Source organism: Phasianus colchicus, chromosome 10 (genome assembly GCF_987193195.1).
Source record: "Phasianus colchicus chromosome 10, bPhaCol1.hap1.1, whole genome shotgun sequence".
Taxonomy (NCBI): domain Eukaryota; kingdom Metazoa; phylum Chordata; class Aves; order Galliformes; family Phasianidae; genus Phasianus; species Phasianus colchicus.
In genome coordinates, this window is record NC_143445.1 from 23,057,395 (window position 1) to 23,080,203 (window position 22,809).

General features: G+C 38.3%; 1 protein-coding gene across 14 annotated transcripts in view; it reads left to right on the forward strand.

The window, feature by feature from the left end:
* Window positions 1-18,804, forward strand: part of NAALADL2 (N-acetylated alpha-linked acidic dipeptidase like 2) — a 411,612-nt gene extending 392,808 nt beyond the window's left edge. For 8 of the 14 annotated variants that reach the window (XR_016469784.1, XR_016469786.1, XR_016469785.1 and 5 more), the window contains 2 exons: window positions 3,946-4,514; window positions 12,063-13,455. Coding sequence is in view for 3 of the 14 variants with exons in the window: in XM_090147728.1 (XP_090003854.1) it covers window positions 3,946-4,144 (199 nt within the window). In the remaining 11 variants the exon portion in view is untranslated. Of the gene's footprint in view, window positions 1-3,945; window positions 5,351-12,062; window positions 13,456-13,999; window positions 14,334-14,353; window positions 14,474-14,601; window positions 15,099-17,005 lie in introns of those variants that run through there. The other 6 variants (XR_016469794.1, XR_016469793.1, XR_016469789.1 and 3 more) reach the window with 6 other exon arrangements.
* The last annotated feature ends 4,005 nt before the right edge of the window (window positions 18,805-22,809 follow it).

Consider the following 22,809-nt stretch of genomic DNA (forward strand, 5'->3'; position numbering starts at 1 on the left):
TATCTCTTTACAGTCCCACATCCCACCAGAATTTCATTAAATGCACACTGACCAGATCCCCTTTGCCATAATTGCCTCGATTAGTGGTGTCCATACTCCAGTCTCTTAATGCAAGATAAATTTCTATCTGGCAGGAACAGAGTGTTTCTGGTTTGCTGTTGTTACATGACAATGCCTTTGAAATGCCTTTTCTTTGATTAGTGTTCAGTCTGATGCCCAGATTACCTGTGGTTTATTGGCTGCTGATACTCTGAAAATACGTATCCTTCTGGCAGATACTCAACTTTGAAAGTATATGATTTCAATATATCTTTCTGTAAGATATATCTATAAGAAAATTTAAGCTTTATAAGTGAGAGCACTAAAAGAAGGTAATAAATGGCCCTTAAGAAAGGATAGGCTGTGTAGCAAACAAAAATTATTAACAATTCATTGATAATGGATCCTTAAATATGACATGCTGAATTTTTGGAGACTGAGGACAGTGAAGGAATACGCTGACATTTACAGCTGTGTTTCCTTAAATGGTTAACTGTCACATCCCCATCTACTCTGCTTATGTGCATGCTGTTGGGTACTAATAGTTTAGTAATTTCTTTCTTTTCAAACTTTAACTCCTTGATAAGCATCTATGTGTAAGTGCCTGAATAACTCAACATATATGTTGTGCATCACCTATATGCAAACTTTTATTGTAAGCTGAACAATCGTTTTTCACATCGAGATTAATGTTGTAAGCTGGTTTAGTCTTTACTGGCCAATTGTTTTAATATAATTTCCAAATTATTTTGAGTTGCATTAAAGTCATTATATTATTTAGTGTTATCATTTAAGAATTTTTCAAATTCATTTTGGTTTAGTAAGGGTGACATTACATCCCTATTTGTGACAACATAAAGCAGCATTTAACTGTACCAGCATTATTTCAATCAATAAAGTATGTTCCTAGGCCTGCAAAGGTCTCATAAAAGTTAGTAGATAGGGTTCATTGAGAATCCATTTAATAAGTTTCTTTGCTTTAGTTTACTGTGGCTGATTCATTTGTATGGAGACATTTTACCTCTTCAAATGACCTGAAGTTATTAATAAGGTTTCCTACTTCAGTGTTACACTTTCCAGGTCACTGTGATGTATCACTGAAACAAGCCCATTAAGATGAGTGATGTGTGTTGTAATTTTATTAGTGTCATCAGTGAGATACTGCACTTCTCTGTTTTCTCATTTTGTGTGGGTCAGGCTGACTGAGAATCACATGTATAGGATCAAAAGAGTTAAAGATGAAGGTAGATACTTAAGCAAATAGGCTAAAGGCTGGAATCATTGTTTTAGAGGTGGAGGCTACAAAACCAATTTGTATTAAAGAATGTTTAAGTAATTGCACAGTATAAATGAAAGCGTCTTGGGATCGTTATGCATGTTGTGGTCACACAACACCTTCTGCCAAAGTAGTGGCTGAGTTTTAGTTTTTATGTAATTTTTTTTAATGAAAACACATTTCTGGCTTCTAAAGGCATGGAAGTAATAAAACAGACTACCTGTTGGTTTTTTTTTATCCCATTTGATGAAGTCTGCACAGAGATAAGAAACAGAATTATAGAAATTGATTCTCACATACATGTGTAAAGGCAGAAATTATTTTATACAACAATAAGGGTGATTTAGCTGTCAAGGAAAGATAACTAATTGGAAAATATGAGATCCTGTTGATAGTCTCTAGAAAATCTGAGAAAAACAGGTATTGTATAATGTTACTTATTATTATAAAGTATTTACATGTATTAAAAAAATAGATTATATCATGCTACGCAATCTGCTATACTTAGGTCATATTACTGTTGCAACAGTTAAGATATTCTTTTAAACTACGATAACAGACTGCTTGTCTCATTCATTCATCAAATTACTCCGTTTTTCTCATTGGATGCTGATTGGCACTGTAATCAGGTGAGATGGGTTGGGAATGTTTGTCTTTTACAGTGGACCACCTGCTATTGGAATCCCAGGAGGAGAATTAAACTGTTTCAACATCCTTTAATTCCAACGTAAATCATCTCTTTTTACTTATGTGCCTTGTTTACAGCACATTTAGAGATATGAAAATAAAAGATCAGTTTCTATTCACCTCAAATATTTTCTTAGCAGTCCCCAAAGTTCCAGCCTTCAAATCATCCTTTTTAGAGTCTGATTCCTAGAAGTCTAAGTAAGTGTTGTTCTGCTGGTTCTTGGCCTATGATGTTTTTATTAGTTGACATTACAGACTACAAAGGAATAGAGATACAGATCAAGATGCCAGTGTTGTAAGCATTTGGAGCAGAGCCCTACCTGAAACTCTCCCGGCTACCAGCCACCAGCTAGGACTGTCTGAAACCTCCTGAGAGTAGAAAGTAATGTAAATAAAGATTGTCTCCACCATTGCCACTGCTGCTCAAGGGCATTGAGGGGTTGTGAACAGGCTTCTGTCTGTCTGGAACTGTGGATATGACAGAGGAGAGTTCTTCAAAAGCCTGATTCTGCATGCACTGATCTCAGCAGGAGTCCCCGAATTGATTTCAGAGGGAGCAAAATCAATCCCCACTTTGAAAACTACAGTATTTTCCACAGCACAGCCTATCCTTAAAAACCAACCAAGAATATTTCTAGTTCTCAGCATACACAGTTTTCGTTTACTATATCACAGAGAAGCTTTAAGGACAATCCATAATATAACTTCAGTCTTTGAAAAACATTGCCTTTCATTCAAAGCACCTTTTCAGTCTGAAAAACATGGCAGAAGATTGTAGCTGTTCTGTGGTGTCATCACCATTCTTCCTTATAGACTGGCAATTAAATGACTTATAAGATGCAGTTTTGTGGTCATCTGTCTTGTAGGTGGCTAGCAGTTTTGTTACTAATTTGGAGTTACCATTGGACCTGTCCTGTCATGCAATTAGGTTACTTATGGATTATCTAAATTGTCCTGATTTATTTCTGGTTTCAGTCAGAGAAACAGCTTCTCTGCTGCCCTGAACCCCTGCCTTGTGGCTAAGGATAAGGTGATGAGGCACCAGAGCACATGTAGCTTTCCTGTTTCAAATTTTACTCACATCTGTTTACAATCAAAGGAGCCCCTGGGTGGAGATTTATGATATTTACATGTTTCTCTAATTAGGATAATGATCACACCTGCTTTTAGATAATATTTATAGCCTGTTTCAAAGGGTCTTATTGAAATCAAGACTAGCTTTGTATAATGAGCCTTCAGCACATCATACAGGTAATCTTCCAAGGATTTGGGCATCACCTTTGCATGTATTTTCAAATGAACCATTAAAGAAATCTTACAGATATTATTGCAGGGGAAAAAAAAGACCAAGAGATTTTGTCTCGTAGGATTTACCTGTGTATCCCTCTTATTTCTTTCCTCAAGTATGTGGCATTAAAGATGGATTGTTCTTGTTCTGATGCCACAAAGGATGAACTAAGGGTGCTGCTGAAGACAACGAGAGTTTTACTATTTTTTTTCAGTACAGCTGCAATTTCACCTCTGAAATATGAAATAAATAACAGGAGCAGATAGGAAAAAAAGTTCCATGCCTACAGTCAAAAGTAATGACTAACCTTATTTTTAGACTAAGTGGAGTCCAGCTGAGACATGAAATTCTTTGTGAGGGTTGTGATGGGCATAAGCTCAAGATATTGATGAAATTTTCAAAGGCCAAAGAGGAATTTGAGATTTCTTTCACGGACTTTGTGAATGTTTCATCATATTTACACATAGATCAATGGACAGATGCAATTTACAAAGCCTAATAAATATGCAATTGTCTTTCAGTCTTCCATGGGTCAGCTTTGGTGTGCGTAGCATGTACCATCTGTAACATGTGACTGATATTTGCAGGGATTCTTGATGATTTCTGACGATTGTTTTGAGCAAAAAGTTTATCATTCTCCATTGTTCTCTTTTAGAAATATTCTTTACAGGCTAGATGAAAGGACAAGCCAGTTTTCAGTACTGCTAGAGGCACTGGAGCACTGCAAACTACATCAGTCAAATGAGACCATTCAAGCAGCCTTGTCAGAGGTGCTGAACAGCATCAGTTCAGCTCAGGTTTACTTCAAAGCAGGACTTGATGTTTTTGAGACTACCTTAGCTGGAAAGAAATGAGAGAATTCTCTGCATTCCAAGACATTTGTTTACAACTCACTAAACAAAAGTTCGACTTGGACCAGAATTTCTCTGAGGATAAAACCTTTCTCAACTTTTCTTTCAGTTGGCGCTTAAATGTAATGCAATGTGTGTTTTTATAAACAGAAGACAGTCTTTTGCACTGTTTACAGTATATCTCAACTGTCTGTTTCTGAATGTATAAAACAAGGGGAGAGAATAACGCTTAGTGATTTTTGGAAGGACATCTGCTGTATTTTTATATGTAAAGCATATTTTTATGACTATAGAGCTCAATCTTGCAAAGTACCAAGCATGTCCTGTGATACACTGAAGACCTGGTTCTGAGACACCCCAGAAGAATGCCCAGGTGAGCTTTCCATGCCTATTCTGTCAAAGGAATGGCTTAAGTATACTGTTGTGTTTCTTAACTTCTCCAGCAAACCAACAACTTCTTTACTCCTTTCAGAGTAAGTAATTGAAGGATGTGGCATTTCCTGGGGTATGCAGCATGGAAGTTAATCTGGAAATGCTCCAAACTTGCTTATCAGTGCAATCCAACATCTTTGCTCCTGTGGAACAATAAATACCTCAATTCTGAGAACACAGATAAACTTTGATTATCCCATCTCTGAATGAAACAGAATTGTTTTCTCTACTAATTCTCAGAGAGAGAATTTATGTGATGATTTCAAGTAATTTGAAAAGTTTGCATCAGTAGTTAAATGTATGCAGAAATAATATGAATCTTTATAGTCAGTAAAAGAGCCACTGAGTCCAAGGTCTACAAGCCTTGTAAGCTTTTATGTTGCTCATCAAGGTCTCCCTAAATTTTCGGGGAACAGTAGATGAAAATAAGAGCTCAAACTTCTGGGAACATTTTAGATCTTCCACCACCTGGCCATTCTTGCTATTCCAGGCTGAATCAGTACTGCCCAGCATATATAGGACCTGGATTGTTGTCAGAAAGAAAAAAAAAATCATTCTCTGCCACAGAACCAGGAATTCACCTCTGAAGTCAAGCAGATGCTGTGGTCTGTTCAATCTGTTAGCTTGAAGTAATCTCTGAATGAAAGGATGAGGGGGTTCAGCGTCCTAAACCTCTAAGGGGATGACATTCCCTTAAGAATTGCAAGTCTTAATAATATAAACACTTCAGATTGTTAAATTCTATTGGGTTTAGAATTTTACAATTTCAAATGATTCTGGGAAGAGCTTAAAATTTTTAATTTTATATAGATTCTTAGAATTAAAGTATAATTTATTTGTTGGAAATGTTAAATGTATTGTTACCCAATTTCCCATGGAAACATTAGAAAAACATTTCAAGTATCCATGTGAATGTAAAGAAACGCCTTCAGGAAAATTTCAAAGTGCACAATCTGATGAAAGTATGAAAGCTTATGAAAATAATGCATTTACAGTGTATTTCACAAAAATGAGAGTTGTTTACAGATCTGTGTTTCTGTTTTCCCAAAGATGTTGACAAATGGGCCACTGTTAGCAGCATCCTAGGGTAGGGTATATATGTATATATATATGTGTGTTGTTTCTACATTTCTTTGCAAGTTGAAACATAGGCAAAAGCATACCTGGTCTGAGCAGAGGTGGGGCTATGCAGTTGTACAGCCGCCACTGAAGTGAGAATATTTTCAGCAACAGTCAGTATGCATGAACTTAGGTATTATCTCCTCATTTTACTTGGCATCTGATAAGCAAGAGTTTATGATTATTCTTTTGCTAATGTGTTTACTGCAAAGAGAGTTTTACTTCTGAAGAGTAACGTTTATTATGATGTTCCAAGGTTTGTCTATCCTTTTGTTTAGAATTTTTAATTACAGCAATATTTGAATGGTTGGAGTAGTTACATCTGACTTGCATGTTTATTTTGTGGTAGTGTTTAGGATATATTACATGCACCAAAATTGAACTGTGTTTTCTAATAGAGGCAACTCTTCTAACAGTTTGTTTAGTAACATTTTCTTTACAGTGGTGACTCATTGTGGAGTCATCTGTGGTTTTAAATGATATAGAGTCAGTTGCCATTAAGAGACCGAAAATGGAGATTATCACTTCCTTTGATAACTGCTTCCTGTATAGCCCAGCAAGACTTCCTCTAGTGTAGCCTGAAGTGTACTCATGCAAAATCAGTGAAATCTATTGGGAAGAATATCTCTCATGTATGATTTCTCAACCATGTAATTCTTCACTAAAACATTTATTTTGATTTCTCACTAATCTCCTTCTATAACAACTTTAAAAATAGCAGACTTCAATGTGCTCCACCACAAGAGGCATTGCTACTATAAATACCTGTCCATTCTAGAGACAATCACATATTCTTCTTATAGAGATGAATCAGATGAACTACTCAAGGACTAAAATGCATTGATGTCAATGCAGTCTCACACTTTTAGATCTCGAGGCTTTTATTTCAAATGTTCAGACTGTATGCAAGTGAGTGCTCAGTGATAATATTTGCATCAATATGATTTTGAAAAAAGCATTTTTGAGCTACATCCTCCCACTGATTTTTAAATCCTACTTTTTTACTTCAAAGCATTTATTGCAAGCTAAGATCCTAAATGTCTGGATTATTTCTAACAGAATTTTCCTGCTGTGGAATATCAGTTAAGAGAAGATGTTAGTGAATCACAGTAGCTTACTAAGACTGAATTCATTCCTGTATTGTTTTGAAATGAATTGAATGCTTTTAAAGGCTGCAGAATGTTTGCAAATTGCCTGAATGATAGTAAAAATCTGTTACCTTTCCAGAAGCATCAACTGCTGGAGACACTATAACAAATGCACTGATTGCTAAGTAATCTAAAGTCATACTCTCAAAGACCGAAAATCCTTGCAACTTGCAACATTTGTATGTTAAGATAGTTGATAGTAAAAGTCTAATAAGATTTTATTAGTGCATATTTTAGAGAGTACATAAAGAAACTAAAGTATAATCAACTCAGATGAATAATAAGTGCATGGGAGCTGAATTTTGAGTACTACCCTTAAAAAAGGCAGTGAATTGCTTTTATCATCCAAGAAAAACAAGGCTATTTTGATATACAGTGTCTGTGCAAATATGCAAACACACAAATATGCAAATGCATTGTATCTTGAAAACATTGTAGAAATACTAATTTACTTGCAGTGATATGATGCATCTGCATAAACACCAATGTAAATAATAACTACATGCAAAAATTAGCTTGCACTGCTTCACTTTCCTTTTAGAAAGTATTTCAGTCGGGAGGTATAAAAGGTTGCTCTTAGCTGACTTGAGTTCCTGAAGCAGTAGGTAGGGAACAGCTCAATCTCCCAGATATCACAGAAGGGACCTCTGAAGGTCATCTAGTCTCTTGCTCATGCAGGGTCACCTAGAGCTGCTTTCTCAGGAAGGGACTATGTCCAGTGCTCCTGGGAATATCTCCAAGTATGGAGATTCTACCACTTTTCTGGACAACAGGTTCCAGTGCATGGTCACCCTCATAATAAGAAAATGGTTTTTTTCTTCCATAGTTACAGTTTCTCCAAATCTCTCCCTGTATTTTTTAGTTGTTAAATTATTGATAAGTTAATTAAACATACATTCAAAGAATAACAATCATTTCAATCAACTCTTGGCAAAGGAAAGTATATGAAGAAAGTATATAAGGAATGTATATAAGGAAATTTGTATTTCAAGACATAAGGATTATTTTGAAGTTGTAGAGACTAGTTTTTTTATTCTCTGACATCTTCACAGTGCCTGGTTCCCAGTCATAGGGTTTCTGTACACATCAAGAGACTCGCTGAGAACAAAAGATGCATTAGAAAATGCAGGGAGAAAATGCAGAGAGCACATGGGCAGCTATATTCTATGAATGTATCTACGTTGACCAAACTTCAGGAGCTCGGTGCAATTCTGTATTTTGTGTTATGTAGAAAGACAGGCAAGGTAATTGCATGGGTCATTCTAGCTTTAAAAGCTATTAAATGCAACAAATGCAGTTAAGTCCGGGCCTGCATTTTCAAGGGAGCAGTTGAAATGTTTCTCAAAAGCCTTATGTGGTAAGCTGTTATCTCTGTTACCCAGAAAGGGATACCTCTGACAAATGTTATGAACTCTATCTCAGGAAACAAGTATAGAGTGGAAGGTGTTCATTCCCTTTGGCTCTCCAGCGTTTTATTGGTATTCCGCTATTTTGAGAAAGGTGAGTGATAGGAAACAAATCTCATTTTAAGATGTGGGAGACCCAAAGTTTGAGTGCAGTTAACCTTATAAAGCATTGCAAATGTTCAGAATGTAGGAAAGTGTCTTCTGATGGAGCTCTGAGTCCATAAAATTTGGGATAGAGATTCTAGTATGGCAAGTAAAGGTCTCAGACATAGAGAATAAGTAACTAGTTACTGTCTATTAAAGGTTGTATTTATGGTAAAAATGACTTGTCATCCATACAGATATAGGATTGCACGTCAGTCATTTCAGTTTTCCTTTTATGTCAGATCCCTGATTTTTTTTGCTGACTTTCCTGTATCAATGAGGTATTTGTCCCTGTGTCCTTTGTCTCACCACATCTAGACCTGACTCTGTATTTGAATCAGTTCAGCTTCTTTGCCCATTGTGCTTGAGTTCAGTGGAAAGTTGCAGAGAGTGGTAGAAGATTTGCTCACTTGGTTTCGTAAGTTTTGATTCTAATTCCTAGTACAGCTTACTGTACTGAAAGTGCTGGAAAGCCAAAAGTCCTGGTCAAATCCAAAGGGATAAATATAAGGAGATATCATCTGTTAAATTCAAAGTAGTGTCTATTGAGCATGCACAAACTGCAATTTTTCAGTTGTAACTTTCTGAATGGAAGTAGACAAAAAAAAAAAAAAAAAAATCTTAGCTTCTGGATCATTTCTGCAGGAAATTTCCTCGTAAGTACCAATGTAGGCAAAAAGTAATTTTGAAAGTTTTGATATAAATTTTTTAAAGCTGAATGAATATTAAAAAATGGTAGAGAAACTTAACCAGAGGTGGTACTAGCTGCTGGCAAAATAAAACAGGTAGTATGACAGCATGTGATTTTTTTTCTGGCCATGTACACGCCACCTTTCACTAAATAATGGCTATGTACAAACAAAAGGTGTATATAGTATATGAGAAGAAAAAGATGTTTAGAGCAGAAGTGAAACTTGGCTCCTGTATTTCAGTATTTTAAATGATTATGGATGGAAGACTCAAGCCATATGCACAAAAATGTACTTGAATTTGAACACTTGAACCAAGGAAGTGCCTAAAAATAATGAAGACTCATGGAGAAAGCAGATCAGTAACAAATTATTTACAAGTGTCTGAATTGGACTGTATATTTTCTAAAACAGTGGTGCTATCAGAGCCAACATTGTTTTTTCTTAATTTTTATCCCACTGTCCCACATCGTGTCTACACACTCATCATAAGTGGAAAATATGTACATTGTAGATTGAGATTCATTGGAAGTTTGTTTCCATTCAGTCATACTGGCATGGTCTGTTTCTTTCAGCGGGACTGACTTTACCATGACCACATACTAAGCTACGGTTCTTCATGAGTAAGGTCAGCAGGATTTGGCTACCATCTGTGGAATTTCCCCAAAGTTTTAATAACAGAATGTTGTTTTTAGTCTATTCTGTTTAAGTCTCTCAATGTAGATTACTACATTAAGGAGAATCTGGGGAGTCTCTTGGTGAATTAAAATAAACCCACAGGGCAATATATAAATGTGTACATGCAAGTGATGTATTATAATTTAGCATTAACTGAATAGTTATTATAAATGTCAGCGTGGATTAATGTACACGTTCTCTTATGAGCTTCACAGATTGGAATTAATACAAGGGCTTACAGTGAGAAATTTAATCAGAGTATGGGTGAGGAACAACTTTTGCTACGAAAATGCAGTATATAGTTACTTGTCAGCCTAATCCATTTTGTTAAAAAAGATTATTTGGTTTTGTTTAAGCTACTTATCTCTGATTTATTTTCCAAGAAGCCTTTGAAAATGAAGTCTTGCTCTTTATTTTTCTTCTAAATGCCTGCTGTCTCTAGTGTTTATGGAAAGCTTACCATGTCTTAAGACAATGCGAGGTCTTCCTGTCTGGTCACTCGTGGATTATTTGATACAATTAGAAGTGGTATTTTAAAGCATAGATCTTGAAAGAAAGTCATTTACTGAGCTGTGAATTTATATGATACAACATGCTTGGGTGGCTGCTATTGCCAAGTGGCAGTGGAAGTAGGCAGTATTAGGCTTTCAGGTACTAAAGAGAACAAATACGGTGGTGTGATAATACTGTATTGACCTGCTAATTTTCCCTCATTTGAAATTGTTCTAGTTGGAGCACGCTGGTGATACGGCACTGTAACACTCAGTTCTCTTAGCACCAGCTACAAACTCTTAATACAGGTGTTGTCTGAGCTAGCAGTGTGCTCCCGCAGTTTATAATGGGACCCTTGTATCCCCAGTCAGCTTCTATATGTAGTACAGTCCTGGTACTGATCTGAAAGATTCTGAAGTAGGATGGATAAGTCTGGCCAAGGTCAGGATGCTGTTCCCCACTGTCCTTAAAAAGTTCAATAAGATACTCTGCAAGTACTTCCAGGATTTTTGGAGTTTTCAGTCTTTGTACAGAAGATTCTGAAGAAATGGCAGTGGAACACTGTTGTTTTTTTTCATGTAGTCTTATTTCCTGTTCTCAACAGCTGAAACATCTTGTAATCAATGAATGCACTAGAGGAAGAAGTAAGGAGGTACTTAATATTTTATACTTAAAGCAGATAAGATGAATACAAATTCTCTTTGCTTTCCATTTGCAGTTTATGCAAGCCAATGTGCAGCATACCCTTATCACATAAATTATGATTTGGTATTCTGAAACTAATGGAAAATAAATATAATTCCATATCCACCGGATATATAATGAATATATAATGAATTCAAGCAACACTTCATGTGGGAGTGTGTTAACTATTTGTATGCAGAGAGATACATGTTAGTGAAGATATTTTGAACAGATAGTCTGGAAGGTTTTAGTACAGGCCTACCAAGTAATATTCTTCTGCCTAAGGCCAGATATTAGCATTGCATTCATACCTACTTGTGTTTGCTCATTGCTGTACCTCTGAGGATTAATGCTCAAATGCTCTTATCAGTGATCGTGTTAGTCTCAGTATGAACTATTATTTTTATGTCGCATAACACCTTACAGATTTTAACTAATCAGATGGAATATGGAAGCATTTCTGCCTTTTGTATTCAAGGGAGCTGCTGTCAACTTGTGTTATGTTTGACACAGCATGTGGGATGCCTGAATGATGACTTCATTCCATCTACATCCAAATTTTCATGTAGTAAAATCACAGTACCACAACTGATAGTAGTCAATTCAGAATATTAAGTAACTGGTTTTTTTGAACACACAGTAATATAATCTTGATGCAGCGATTCCTGGAAACCAATAAATATCATATTATGCGGAAATGTGCAATGAAAGGTGATTTGTATAATGCATTATAAAATGTCAAGTCTGAATAAAACAGTGTATTTGCAACACTAATTTACTTAGTATGTACTGTACGTTTATAACATAGTATAATGAAAAGGTAACGTTAACTATTAATGTAAGTAGATTGTACGTATTTTGATTAAGAAGTACATTTTACTTATTTGTGCTATGAATATAATTTTTGCAGTCTGTACAGAAGGCACTGTGGACTGGAATTCAGTGATAGACATCTTTTGAAAGTGGTTGTGAATTAGACTTTTTTTTTCCATAGTTGCATTTTTTTCTAGAAATTGAACTGGAATATGAAGATTTGTATAGTGTACATTGCACTGAATGATTTGGAATTATATTCATTTGCTCTTTTGTTGTTTTTGCTTTCTTTTTTTTAATTCGTTCTGCCGGTGAGCTGTAACATATGCCTCTCAAGCTGCTGATTTGGTAACATGGATCCCAGGGCATTAAAGTATAATAGAAACTTGGAAGAAGGAGAAGCATAAGAAAGAAAAATATAGCTAGACAGAACCTCAGAAACTGGGATCTGACAGGTAAACTTGGAATTATCCACTTTTCAGATGTTGATAGATAGCTAGCATTGATACTGGTCTTTCATGTGTAAAGAAATTGTCCCTGTATGTTTCTGAGAATCACAATTTTCAAAAACAGATACTTTGGATCAAACTCCTAAGCATTCAGCATAAGACATACAAAAACCAAACACATGGGAAGAAAGAGAAAAACAACTTTGAATGCTATTTGAAGAAAGAGACCAATTAGTTCTGAAAATCTGGATGAAATGTCAAGATTATATGAAATTTAGATGATCAGTTTTTTCCTGTAGATCAGAGGTCCTGAAGTCCTAACATAGATGTCTCATGAAAATAAGAATTCCATGTTTTGCTAAGAGTACTTAGGTTGCTTAGAAAGTAGTGCCTCCTGTTTGTTTCCAAGGAAACAGCAACCAATACAGATAGAGCACAATAACTATTTCTTGGAGCAAACTCTTAGCTACAAAATGTTATTTTTCAGCGTAGTCGCCACCATTTTACCAGCAGTAAACAAGAGCCTGCATGCTGCACTTGTAAAAATCTGCTTCAGCGGAGGTGACCTGGTGTCATCGCTGCTGAAATGCACTACTCACCTCCCACTGTTTCATCTCCATAAATGTTCAGCAAGTGTCAATGAATGGCAATGGGTGCCATTTTTCCCACATGGAGTAATTCAGTGTCACACCTTTGCTTCATACACACTTTCACGTCAGACACCGTTTTGTCAGTCTGCCCCTCTGCTGCCATCTGTCTCACAGCAACAAAATGGAATGGAATATTGTTGGGAATATTCAACCTTTACTGCCATACCACCAACTCTAGACATCACGAGTCAACAAAATAAAATAGGAGGCATGACTTTCAGAGCAGCCCTTCTGTATAGGATAACTTTAAGTCTTTTCTTTACTAATGAAGCACTTGAGAGATATAATGTAATAGTGTCATTGTAAAATGAATGTGTATTTTCGTATTTTATTTCAATTTTGTATAGTTTCAGTTGTTGTTGGTTTTTTGTTGTTGATGATGGTTTGTTTTTTTTTTTTTTTAATTGCCGTTTTGCTCACCAGATTAAAAATTAAATTGATACCTTTCAGATGTTTTTAATAATGGCTAGAATGTAAATCTGGTTTGGTACGTTAGCTCTGTACATACTGTGGCTCTGACTATAATATCTCATGGAATGTCAAAGACTAATTTGTGAAACATTCACAATATGTTTTCTTTAAGCCATGTAAACGTGCCATGAAAATAAAAGTCAGCTGTATATCAACTTGTGTAAGAATCTGACTTTCCATTCCTACTGATAGATCTGAACAAGTCAGTATCACTGGAAAACAGAATTGAAGTCAAATATTCTTTGCTTTAGTGTCAAAATCTTCTGTGGCCTTGCCTGGGAGATTTAAACCCTATTTTCTTTCATCACATATCTATTGGAACAATGAAATTATATATAGGTATATATACATGTTATTTACATATATTGCATATACACTTTTAATATGTTATAATAGTTCCAAGTAGCCAAGCTTTGTACAGAATGCATTTGTCTGAAAGAATGGAAATATAAAAAAATCTTCTCCACTTTTTCCTTTAGCCTTCAGCTAGCTCTATAGCATCTTTTGCACTTGTATTCCTTCTCAACTAGTAGCATAGAGATCCACATTAGAATGGAGTCCGTGTGTAATTATGAAGGCGTTTGCATTTTATGTGAAGCATTAGATATGGTAACCATGCAAATGAAGTAATGAGTGATTTGACACTGACACCGTGTAATGTTTATGTGCTATCTTATGAGTAGGATGGAAGCAGAAACAATGAATCCAGCACAATCTGACCAGAATGGGATGAAAGTCCTCAGAGTGACAAAAATAGGCACTGGGAAAGGCAGCTGCTGTTTGAAGATTTCACTGTAACAGAAAGCAAAAAGTGGAGGTCTGATTCTTGCTGGAAGAACTGATCCTGTTTAACCAGCCCTGAAGCTGTTCTGAATGTGCTGTAGACCAGTGAGAATGGATCGCCCCGCACTGATTTCTGCAGTGGGAAGGGCAAGGTATGAGACAAGAGAGGATAGACTAAAACTAGTTACAGTAGCAAACCTCTTTGAAAGAGAAAGCAGGCCTGTGAAAGCTAACCTTCTATCTTTCATCGGCAGGAAATGGCACCGAGAGAAGAATCAGTTTTGAGATACTTAGTAACAGCAGCTTTCTCCCAGAAACACCCCTTTATTCCTAACAGGCAAGAAGGAGAGTGAGTGGTCCAAGAGTTAGATAAGGTAAGCTAGGTCTAAATAAGTGAGTTAAAGCATTAAGTCTTTTGTTGTGTCAGCAAAGCAGATAGTTCTCTCAGCAAAGCGACCTTGAAGAGTCCACTGACCTTACTTCAGCCTCTTTCTGCTTATAGTCTTCTTCTCTGAGCTGAAGAAGCTCTGGGCTGCATCTCAAATCCTGTGAACCAGGATCAGTCCTGTGAGACTGCCAGCGTACATCAAATGAAGATCTCATCCACTTGTTTGAGGCTGAGCTACAAATGGGAGAAGCACTCTCTGACATTGTTTGACAGTCTCATTTCAAGAGAAATCTAGTAAGGTTTTCTAGTCAATGTCTTGAATTTGTCTTCAGTGTATTTCAGCTGAGGTCAGTGATATGCCAGAGATGAATTATCCCATTGGGTAAGGGTTGCTTTTACTGCACAAAAAAAGAACACGTATCAGAACGAATACCATGCCAGTGTTCACCTTCCTTTACTGACAATGCCATTGGTTTATAGTGGCTAATGTACTTAGAGATTTGACTTCTCCCTTGAACAAAAAGTTACCTGCCATCCCGTGAGCATAAGCTGCTTTCATACTGTATAATATAAACCAGAATGCCAGATAGTGGCATTCTGTATCCCTTAGCCTTGACTTCAGAAGGTGATGATAAGAACTCTGTCATTGTCTCTTCTACAGGAAGAAGGGAAAGTATGATTTCTATGAAAATTGTAGTTAGAGATGTACTTCAAGAGTTGAAAATATGGAAAGATAAAATATAAAGCTTAAGACAGTATGCGTTCACATAGCTGTTGATCCTGCAGTTTAGAATGAAAGTTGTAGAATGATTATGTAAAGTGAAGCAAAAAGGGATAATTTTACATCAGTATTGAAGACAAAACGCCTGAAATAATGCCTTTGAATTGATGGAATGAACTTGTAGAGGCTGTTACAACAGAGAGCATAAAAACCTTAACGTTAAACACAGAGGTTTAAGATCAAGTAGCACTGATATGTGTAAGTTGTAGAGCAAGAGAAGACCTACTGCCAAATGACTTCTCAGACTCTGAAATATCTAACACCTATCAAAAGGAACTGTTGAATTCCAAACTAGAATGCAGCATCCAGAAAAGCCAGGAGAAAAGTGTTTGTTGTCAGCACCTACCACTAAAAGGTTGACATTTCTAGGTTTATTTTTGTGTTTTTCCTCTGAATTATAACAGAGTTCCATAAAGATGGATTTGTCTAGCCTGGGTGACAGGCAGGTGTTTGTCAGCATGGGACTGCAGATGAAAGATGGTCAAATTAGCTGAGTAAGTTTCCACATATGTCGTGTGTCACTGCATTTCCTATAGTGAAAGATCACTATGTTATCCAAAATGATGATGCAGAACTGTAGTGGGGGACCTTGATATGCAGATGTTGCTTCTGAAGTGAGCAAGAAAAATGATCTGGTACCCCCACATGTGAAGTTCACATTACAAATGCTAGCAGAATGACCCTGTAATGAACACCAACTGAGTTCACTTTTAGGACTCTGCCATTCATAAAGTGCTTGTCATGCTCTCCTAGCCTAACATAATCAGGGCCCTATGAGTAAGTAATAGCCTTGTATTCATAATAAGGCAATTTATTATCCTGTATGTAAAGTGACAACTTCATTATCATTCACTATTATGAAATAGCAGGGAAAGCAGCAGTTCAAATAAAAAGGCAGCTTTTTAAATAATTCTTTTTAAAGTATGAAAATTCAATACATAAATTTGTGGCATGTAACATTTTTATTAATATATGAAGAATTTATCTTGATGTTCCATGGCATACTCCACTGATATTTTATCATTACATTCATACATACATAGGAGAGAAATATTTACAGTGGCAGCTTGCAGCACCATGGTTTCCTTTTTTTTTTCCCCCAGCTATCTTTGTATCTCCCACTGAGTACTTTTAGACTGGTGGAATTCTGCCTCGGTTACTTCTATAGCCATCCAAGGAATTTACTCTGGTCGGTGCAAATGTGTAAACTGAATGCAAATGCTTAGTTCCAGTGACAGAACAGTGCAAAAATACTTGTCAGAGGGTTGGCCCCATTACTTCTATGAGGCTTACAAATTCCATAGGTAATAAACAACTGTCTATTCAGCTCCTGCTGGTTCTACTGCCCTTTTTTTTTTTTTTTTTAATATGGGGAACTATCTCAGAATGATTCTACAACTTTTCTGTTATCTATAAATATTTCTGAGAACAAATCCTTTTCAGAATACAGTAATTTGCTTCAAATTACATATTGATGCCTACCAGTCTGTAATTCCTGAATCAATAAAAATGAATGCGTCCATGATAAGTAGCTCATTGAATAGACACTAGAACATTCTATAACAAAGTGCAATCTAGTTGGTGATCGAATATGTTAGGGTCAGTATCAAGTGTAGCTGGGAAGGTATGTTATGTCAGTGAGGATGAACAGCATGAAGTTGAAAGAGTTGATACACCTCTTTATATCTTCAAAATGCTGTAGGTTTTGTATATTTGTATATTCTAATAACTTTTCAGCACCAGTTTGCTTTCTGAAGATCATTCAGTGCTATGACCAGGCCTCACCCTGCACACCTTGGAGATTTCTAATGCAGTCTGCCTGAGGAACTACTTTACAGGTATGCTATGATTGTAATAAAATCTTCTGTAAGATGGAGCAGTGGTTACTGCTGTTAGGTGATACTTTCTGAAAAACTTCAGCCAGAAAATATGTTTGTATTCTAACATTGATATCAGTCAATAATGGATAATCTATATGATGAATGCTGAGATAGACAGCTATACTAAACCAGCAAATAAGTTTATTCGGAAAAAAAATAGTCATATAAGCACATCCAAATCCCTATTCTGATCTTTGTCATGACACCCTATAGGGAAAGGATTTTGCAAAGAATCAGGAAGACAGGCATATCTGGGACCCCCCGCGTTCTAGCAGAGAACCATACCTGCTGGGCCGTCCTTCCTAAGCCTTTGTCAGAGGAAGATTTTTGCCAAGATAAATGCCTCTTGTCAGAGAACAGTAACATACCCCCTTTTTCTTTTTTTTTTTTTTCTTTTTTTCTCCAAGAGGATGTACGAAGACTTAAGAATTCTCTCCCTGACCAATTGTATGACACTTCAGATAAATCTTTATATGCAATAATATTCAAGGACCTAAGTAATACATCATATTTGATCTGACCAGGCATAAATCATTTATTCATGATATATCATTCATAACTTGATTCATTGACTCATCTTTAGACAAGACAAGGTCAGTAGAAAAAAATGATTAAGCTTTTTGCCTGCAGGAAAAAGAAGCTTAAACAATAAATTCATCTTCACATCTGACTTTATGAAACTTGACAGAGAAGATTTTAAAAATAGAAGTAGAAGACTTAAAAAGCCGACTTTTACTCCCAATTACACTGATGTAAATCTACAGTCGTTCCACTGACAGTAGAGTAAATGGGAAAAGCCTGTATGAGTCAGTGGAATCACTCTGGACTTCGTATCATCAAGGAAAGTATTTGATTCTGAAAGAGGGGACATGGACATTTAAAGTTGAAAATGATATGCCTGAATATTTTATTGGATCAAAGATGGCAGATCAGGCTCTGTACCCACTCATATAATTATAAATCTGGCATCATGACATGAAATTTCAGACTAGTCTGAGCCTTCTAGGAAGCTGAACTAAACAGCCTCCTTGATTTACAGTTGACATTTCTGCCTGTGTTACCATTAGAATTTAATTTCAGTGGAGCTGTTGTCCCCTTGACAGCAGCATCTTGAGAAGAGGTCATTCTTTCTTCTGTTAAATCACATAAGGTGGAAGAGCATGTCGTTTCTCTGCCATGTGTCCATGGTCCTAGCACTCTGCTCTGATATGTTTCCAAGCCCTTGCTCATAGAAGAGGGCCAAAACTTCCTCATAAACTTCTAGTGCAGCAATGACACTACTTGTTGTGCAATAGTATTCTTAAGAGGAAATAATAACCATTATTCAGATAAAGTAAGGCAAATTCCTCCAAGTAATTTAGAATTTATGCATTTATTTTTAAAATAAACTGAAGCAAATTCTCAAGGTTGAACTTTATTCAATTTAGTAGAAATCTCAACTCAGTTTGCAGATCCAAGAGTGACTAAATGCCATTATCATCCGGTGAAGCTGATAGAAAATGAGAGTGTTTAATTCACTAAACTCTTTGGTATTGTTCTACTTGGTTTTAAGAAATAGAGACCGAAAAGCTTAACTGTGAAAACTGCTACAGTCAGCATTTTGCGTCAGTGAACCTGGAAGCAGATACAAGTAAAAGGTAACGATACGTTGGAAAAGAAACAGAATCACAGAATCACAGAATCACTAAGGTTGGAAAAGACCTATAAGATCATCCAGTCCAACCATCCACCTGTCACCAATGGTTCTCATTAAACCATATCCCTCAACACAACATCCAAACGTTCTTTGAACACCTCCAGGGTCGGTGACTCCACCACCTCCCTGGGCAGCCCATTCCAGTGCCTGACCACCCTTTCAGAGAAGTAGTATTTCCTAATATCCAGCCTGAATCTTCCCTGGCGAAGCTTGAAACCATTCCCTCTAGTCCTATCACCAGTTACACGAGAGAAGAGGCCGACCCCCAGCTCGTTACAACCTCCCTTCAGGTAGTTATAGAGAGCAATAAGGTCTCCCCTGAGCCTCCTCTTCTCCAGACTGAACAATCCCAGCTCCCTCAGCCGCTCCTCATAAGGCCTGTGCTCCAGACCCCTCACCAGCTTTGTTGCCCTTCTTTGAACACGCTCCAGGGCCTCAATGTCTTTCTTGCAGTGAGGGGCCCAGAACTGGACACAATACTCAAGGTGCGGCCTCACCAGAGCTGAGTACAGGGGAACAATTACTTCCCTACTCCTGCTGGTCACACTGCTTCTGATACAAGCCAGAATGCCATTGGCCTTCTTGGCCACCCGGGCACACTGCTGGCTCATGTTTAGCCAAGCGTCAACCAACACCCCCAGGTCCATTTCCTCTACACAGTCTTCAAGCCATTCCACCCCAAGCCTGTAGCGTTGCTTGGGGTTGCTGTGGCCAAAGTGTAGAACCCGGCATTTGGTCTTATTAAACCTCATCCCATTGGCTTCAGCCCAGCTCTCCAGCCTGTCCAGATCTCTCTGTAGGGCCTCGCTACCCCCAGGCAGATCGACACTTCCAGCCAACTTGGTGTCATCTGCAAACTTACTGAGGGTGCACTCAATGCCCTCATCCAGGTCATCAATAAAAATATTGAAAAGGACAGGCCCCAGCACCGACCCCTGGGGAACACCACTCGTGACCGGTCGCCAGCTGGATTTAGCTCCATTGACCACCACTCTCTGGGCTCGACCCTCCAGCCAGTTCCTTACCCAGCCAAGAGTGTACCTGTCCAAGCCACGGGCTGCCAGCTTCTGCAGGAGAATACTGTGGGAGACAGTGTCAAAGGCCTTGCTGAAGTCTAGGTAGACTACATCAACAGCCTTTCCCTCATCCACCAGGCGGGTCACTAGATCATAGAAGGAGATCAGGTTGGTCAAGCAGGACCTACCCTTCGTGAACCCATGCTGGCTAGACCTGATGCTCCAGTTGTCCCGCACTTGCCGCGTGATCTCCCTCAAGACAATCTGCTCCATAACCTTCCCTGGCACCGAGGTCAGGCTAACAGGCCTGTAGTTCCCCGGGTCCTCCTTACAGCCCTTCTTGTATATGGGAGTCACATTGGCAAGCCTCCAGTCTTCTGGTACCTCACCAGTCAACAAGGAGCGCTGATAGATGATGGAAAGCGGCTCGGCTATCACCTCCGCCAGTTCCCTCAGCACTCTCGGGTGAATCTCATCCGGCCCCATGGACTTGTGACAGTCCAGTTGGAGTAGAAGGTCTCTGACCGTTTCCTTCTGAATCATGGGTGGTTTAGTCTGGTCTCCAGCCGAGACCACCTGGTCGAAAAGTGGAATATCCTGAGGATAACTGGTCTGACCTTTAAAGACAGACGTAAAGAAGGCATTCAGGACCTCTGCCTTTTCTTTATCCTCAGTAGTCACATTCCCGGCTTCATCCAGTAAAGAATGGAGATTCTCCTTAGTCCTCCTCTTACTGTTGATATATTTGTAAAAGGATTTCTTGTTTCTTTTTATTCCAGTGGCCAGGTCGAGCTCGAGCTGGGCTTTCGCCTTTCTGATTTTCTCCCTGCATATCTTAACAACTTCTCTGTATTCTTTCTGAGTTGCCCGTCCCTTCTTCCACAGGAGGTAGATTCTCTTTTTCTCCCGGAGCTTCAAGAATAGTTGCTTATTCATCCACGCCGGTCTCCTTCCCCGCCGGCTCATTTTGCAGCTCAGGGGGACAGCCCGCTCCTGCGCCTGTAAGACTACCTTCTTGAAGAGCAACCAGTTGTCTTGGACCCCTTTACCCTCTAAGACTGAATCCCAGGGGACTCCCCCTACTAGTCTTCTAAACAGTTCAAAGTCCGCCCTCCGGAAGTCCAAGGTAACAGTTTTGCTGTTCTTCCTCCTGGCTCCACCAAGAATTGAGAACTCTACCATCTCATGGTCACTCTGTCCAAGACAGCCCCCAACCTCCACATCTTCCACCAGACCTTCTCTGTTTGTGAACAGCAGGTCTAGCGGGGCAGCTCCTCTCGTAGGCTCTCTCACCAGCTGCATCAGAAAGTTATCCTCTATACACTCCAGAAACCTCCTAGACTGCTTCTTCTGCGCTGCGTTGAATTCCCAGCATATGTCAGGGAAGTTGAAGTCCCCCATGAGGACAAGGGCTGGCGACCTCGCAGCTTCTGCCAGCTGCTCATAGAACACCTCATCTGTCTCCTCATCCTGGTTCGGCGGTCTATAGCAGACACCCACCAATACATCTGCCTTGTCAGCCCTTCCCCTGATCTTTACCCATAGGGATTCAACCTTATCATCCCCAGCCACAAGCTCAGTAACATCAAAACACTCCCTAACATACAGAGCCACACCACCACCCCTTCTTTCTTGCCTATCCTTCCTGAAGAGCTTGTAGCCATCCATTGCAGCACTCCAGTCATGGGAGCAGTCCCACCATGTTTCCGTAATGGCGACTAGGTCATAGTTTGCCTGCCGCACCATGGCTTCCAACTCTTCTTGTTTGTTGCCCATGCTGCGTGCATTGGTGTAGATGCACTTCAGCCGAGCCCCTCGCCTCATCCCTAATCCCATTGCCGCTCCCCCAGGCTCATCTCTAGCAGGCCTGGTTTTATCCCCTACCCCCTTCATATCTAGTTTAAAGCCCTCTCTACAAGTCCTGCCAGCTCTTGGGCAAGGATCCGTTTCCCCCTTCGAGACAAGCTGTAAGAGAGATTATGATCAGTCACTTCAGAGGGACCCAGGGAGGCTTTATTTTCTTTTTGTCTTTTTCTATTTTGGGCTGTTGTGTTACACAGAAACCTAACAAATGCTGCAATTATAAATATGTGCTGGAGAGTCCTTGAGCACTGCAGCTTCCCTACATATCATTCTAAGAACCCGTGCTAAATAATCTGCTGCTGATTTCACATCTCCAGCGTTCAGTAGCCTTTAAAATTTCTCATTTCTTTGCTCTGTGATGGTGCTTTAAGCTGTTACATAAGACAGAAATGTATGCTCAAGACATACAATAGTGTTTTCTTATCTCACAGTACTCACAAGGAGCACTAGCTGTATTTTTTTTTTTAATTATTATTCTTATATGAATATACATTTGCTTATTCTTTAAATAATTATTTTAACAATCCTACAGGTAAATTCCAACTTGGCACCTAATCTAAGTACAGCACCATCCACAAAATAAAATACAATAAAAATTCATCCACAGAAGAAGGGTAGGATAGAACTAAAGCAAGAATTCAGAGCCCACTCTTGTCACCTATAAGCAAAATGATTAAAAGGAAGAGGCAGCCAGTGGCTCCTGGTGCTGGTATGATTCAGTTTGGAGGAGAAAGGAGTTTCTCTGAAGCCTCTAGCTTTAGATTTCAATACTTTATCTCATCCCATGTAACTTTCTATAGCTCCTAAACTTATAATGAAGTTGCTGTATTCTAAGCAAGAGAGACACAAAAATAATCAAATGATCATTTATTGCAAACCAGTCTGCTTGTTTCTCTGTTTCTTTTGTAGTACTTTATGCATAGATTTCTCTTCTGGTGTAATTTAAATTCCTGCAGAAGTTTTCTACTCTATTTCAAGGACAATGTGGCCTGACGCTATTCTAATGACACTTTCCATTATTGCTTTTCCATTTCTCACCCATACAAATGAAGCATTATGTTGATATTGTTAAATAGCTTGAATTAA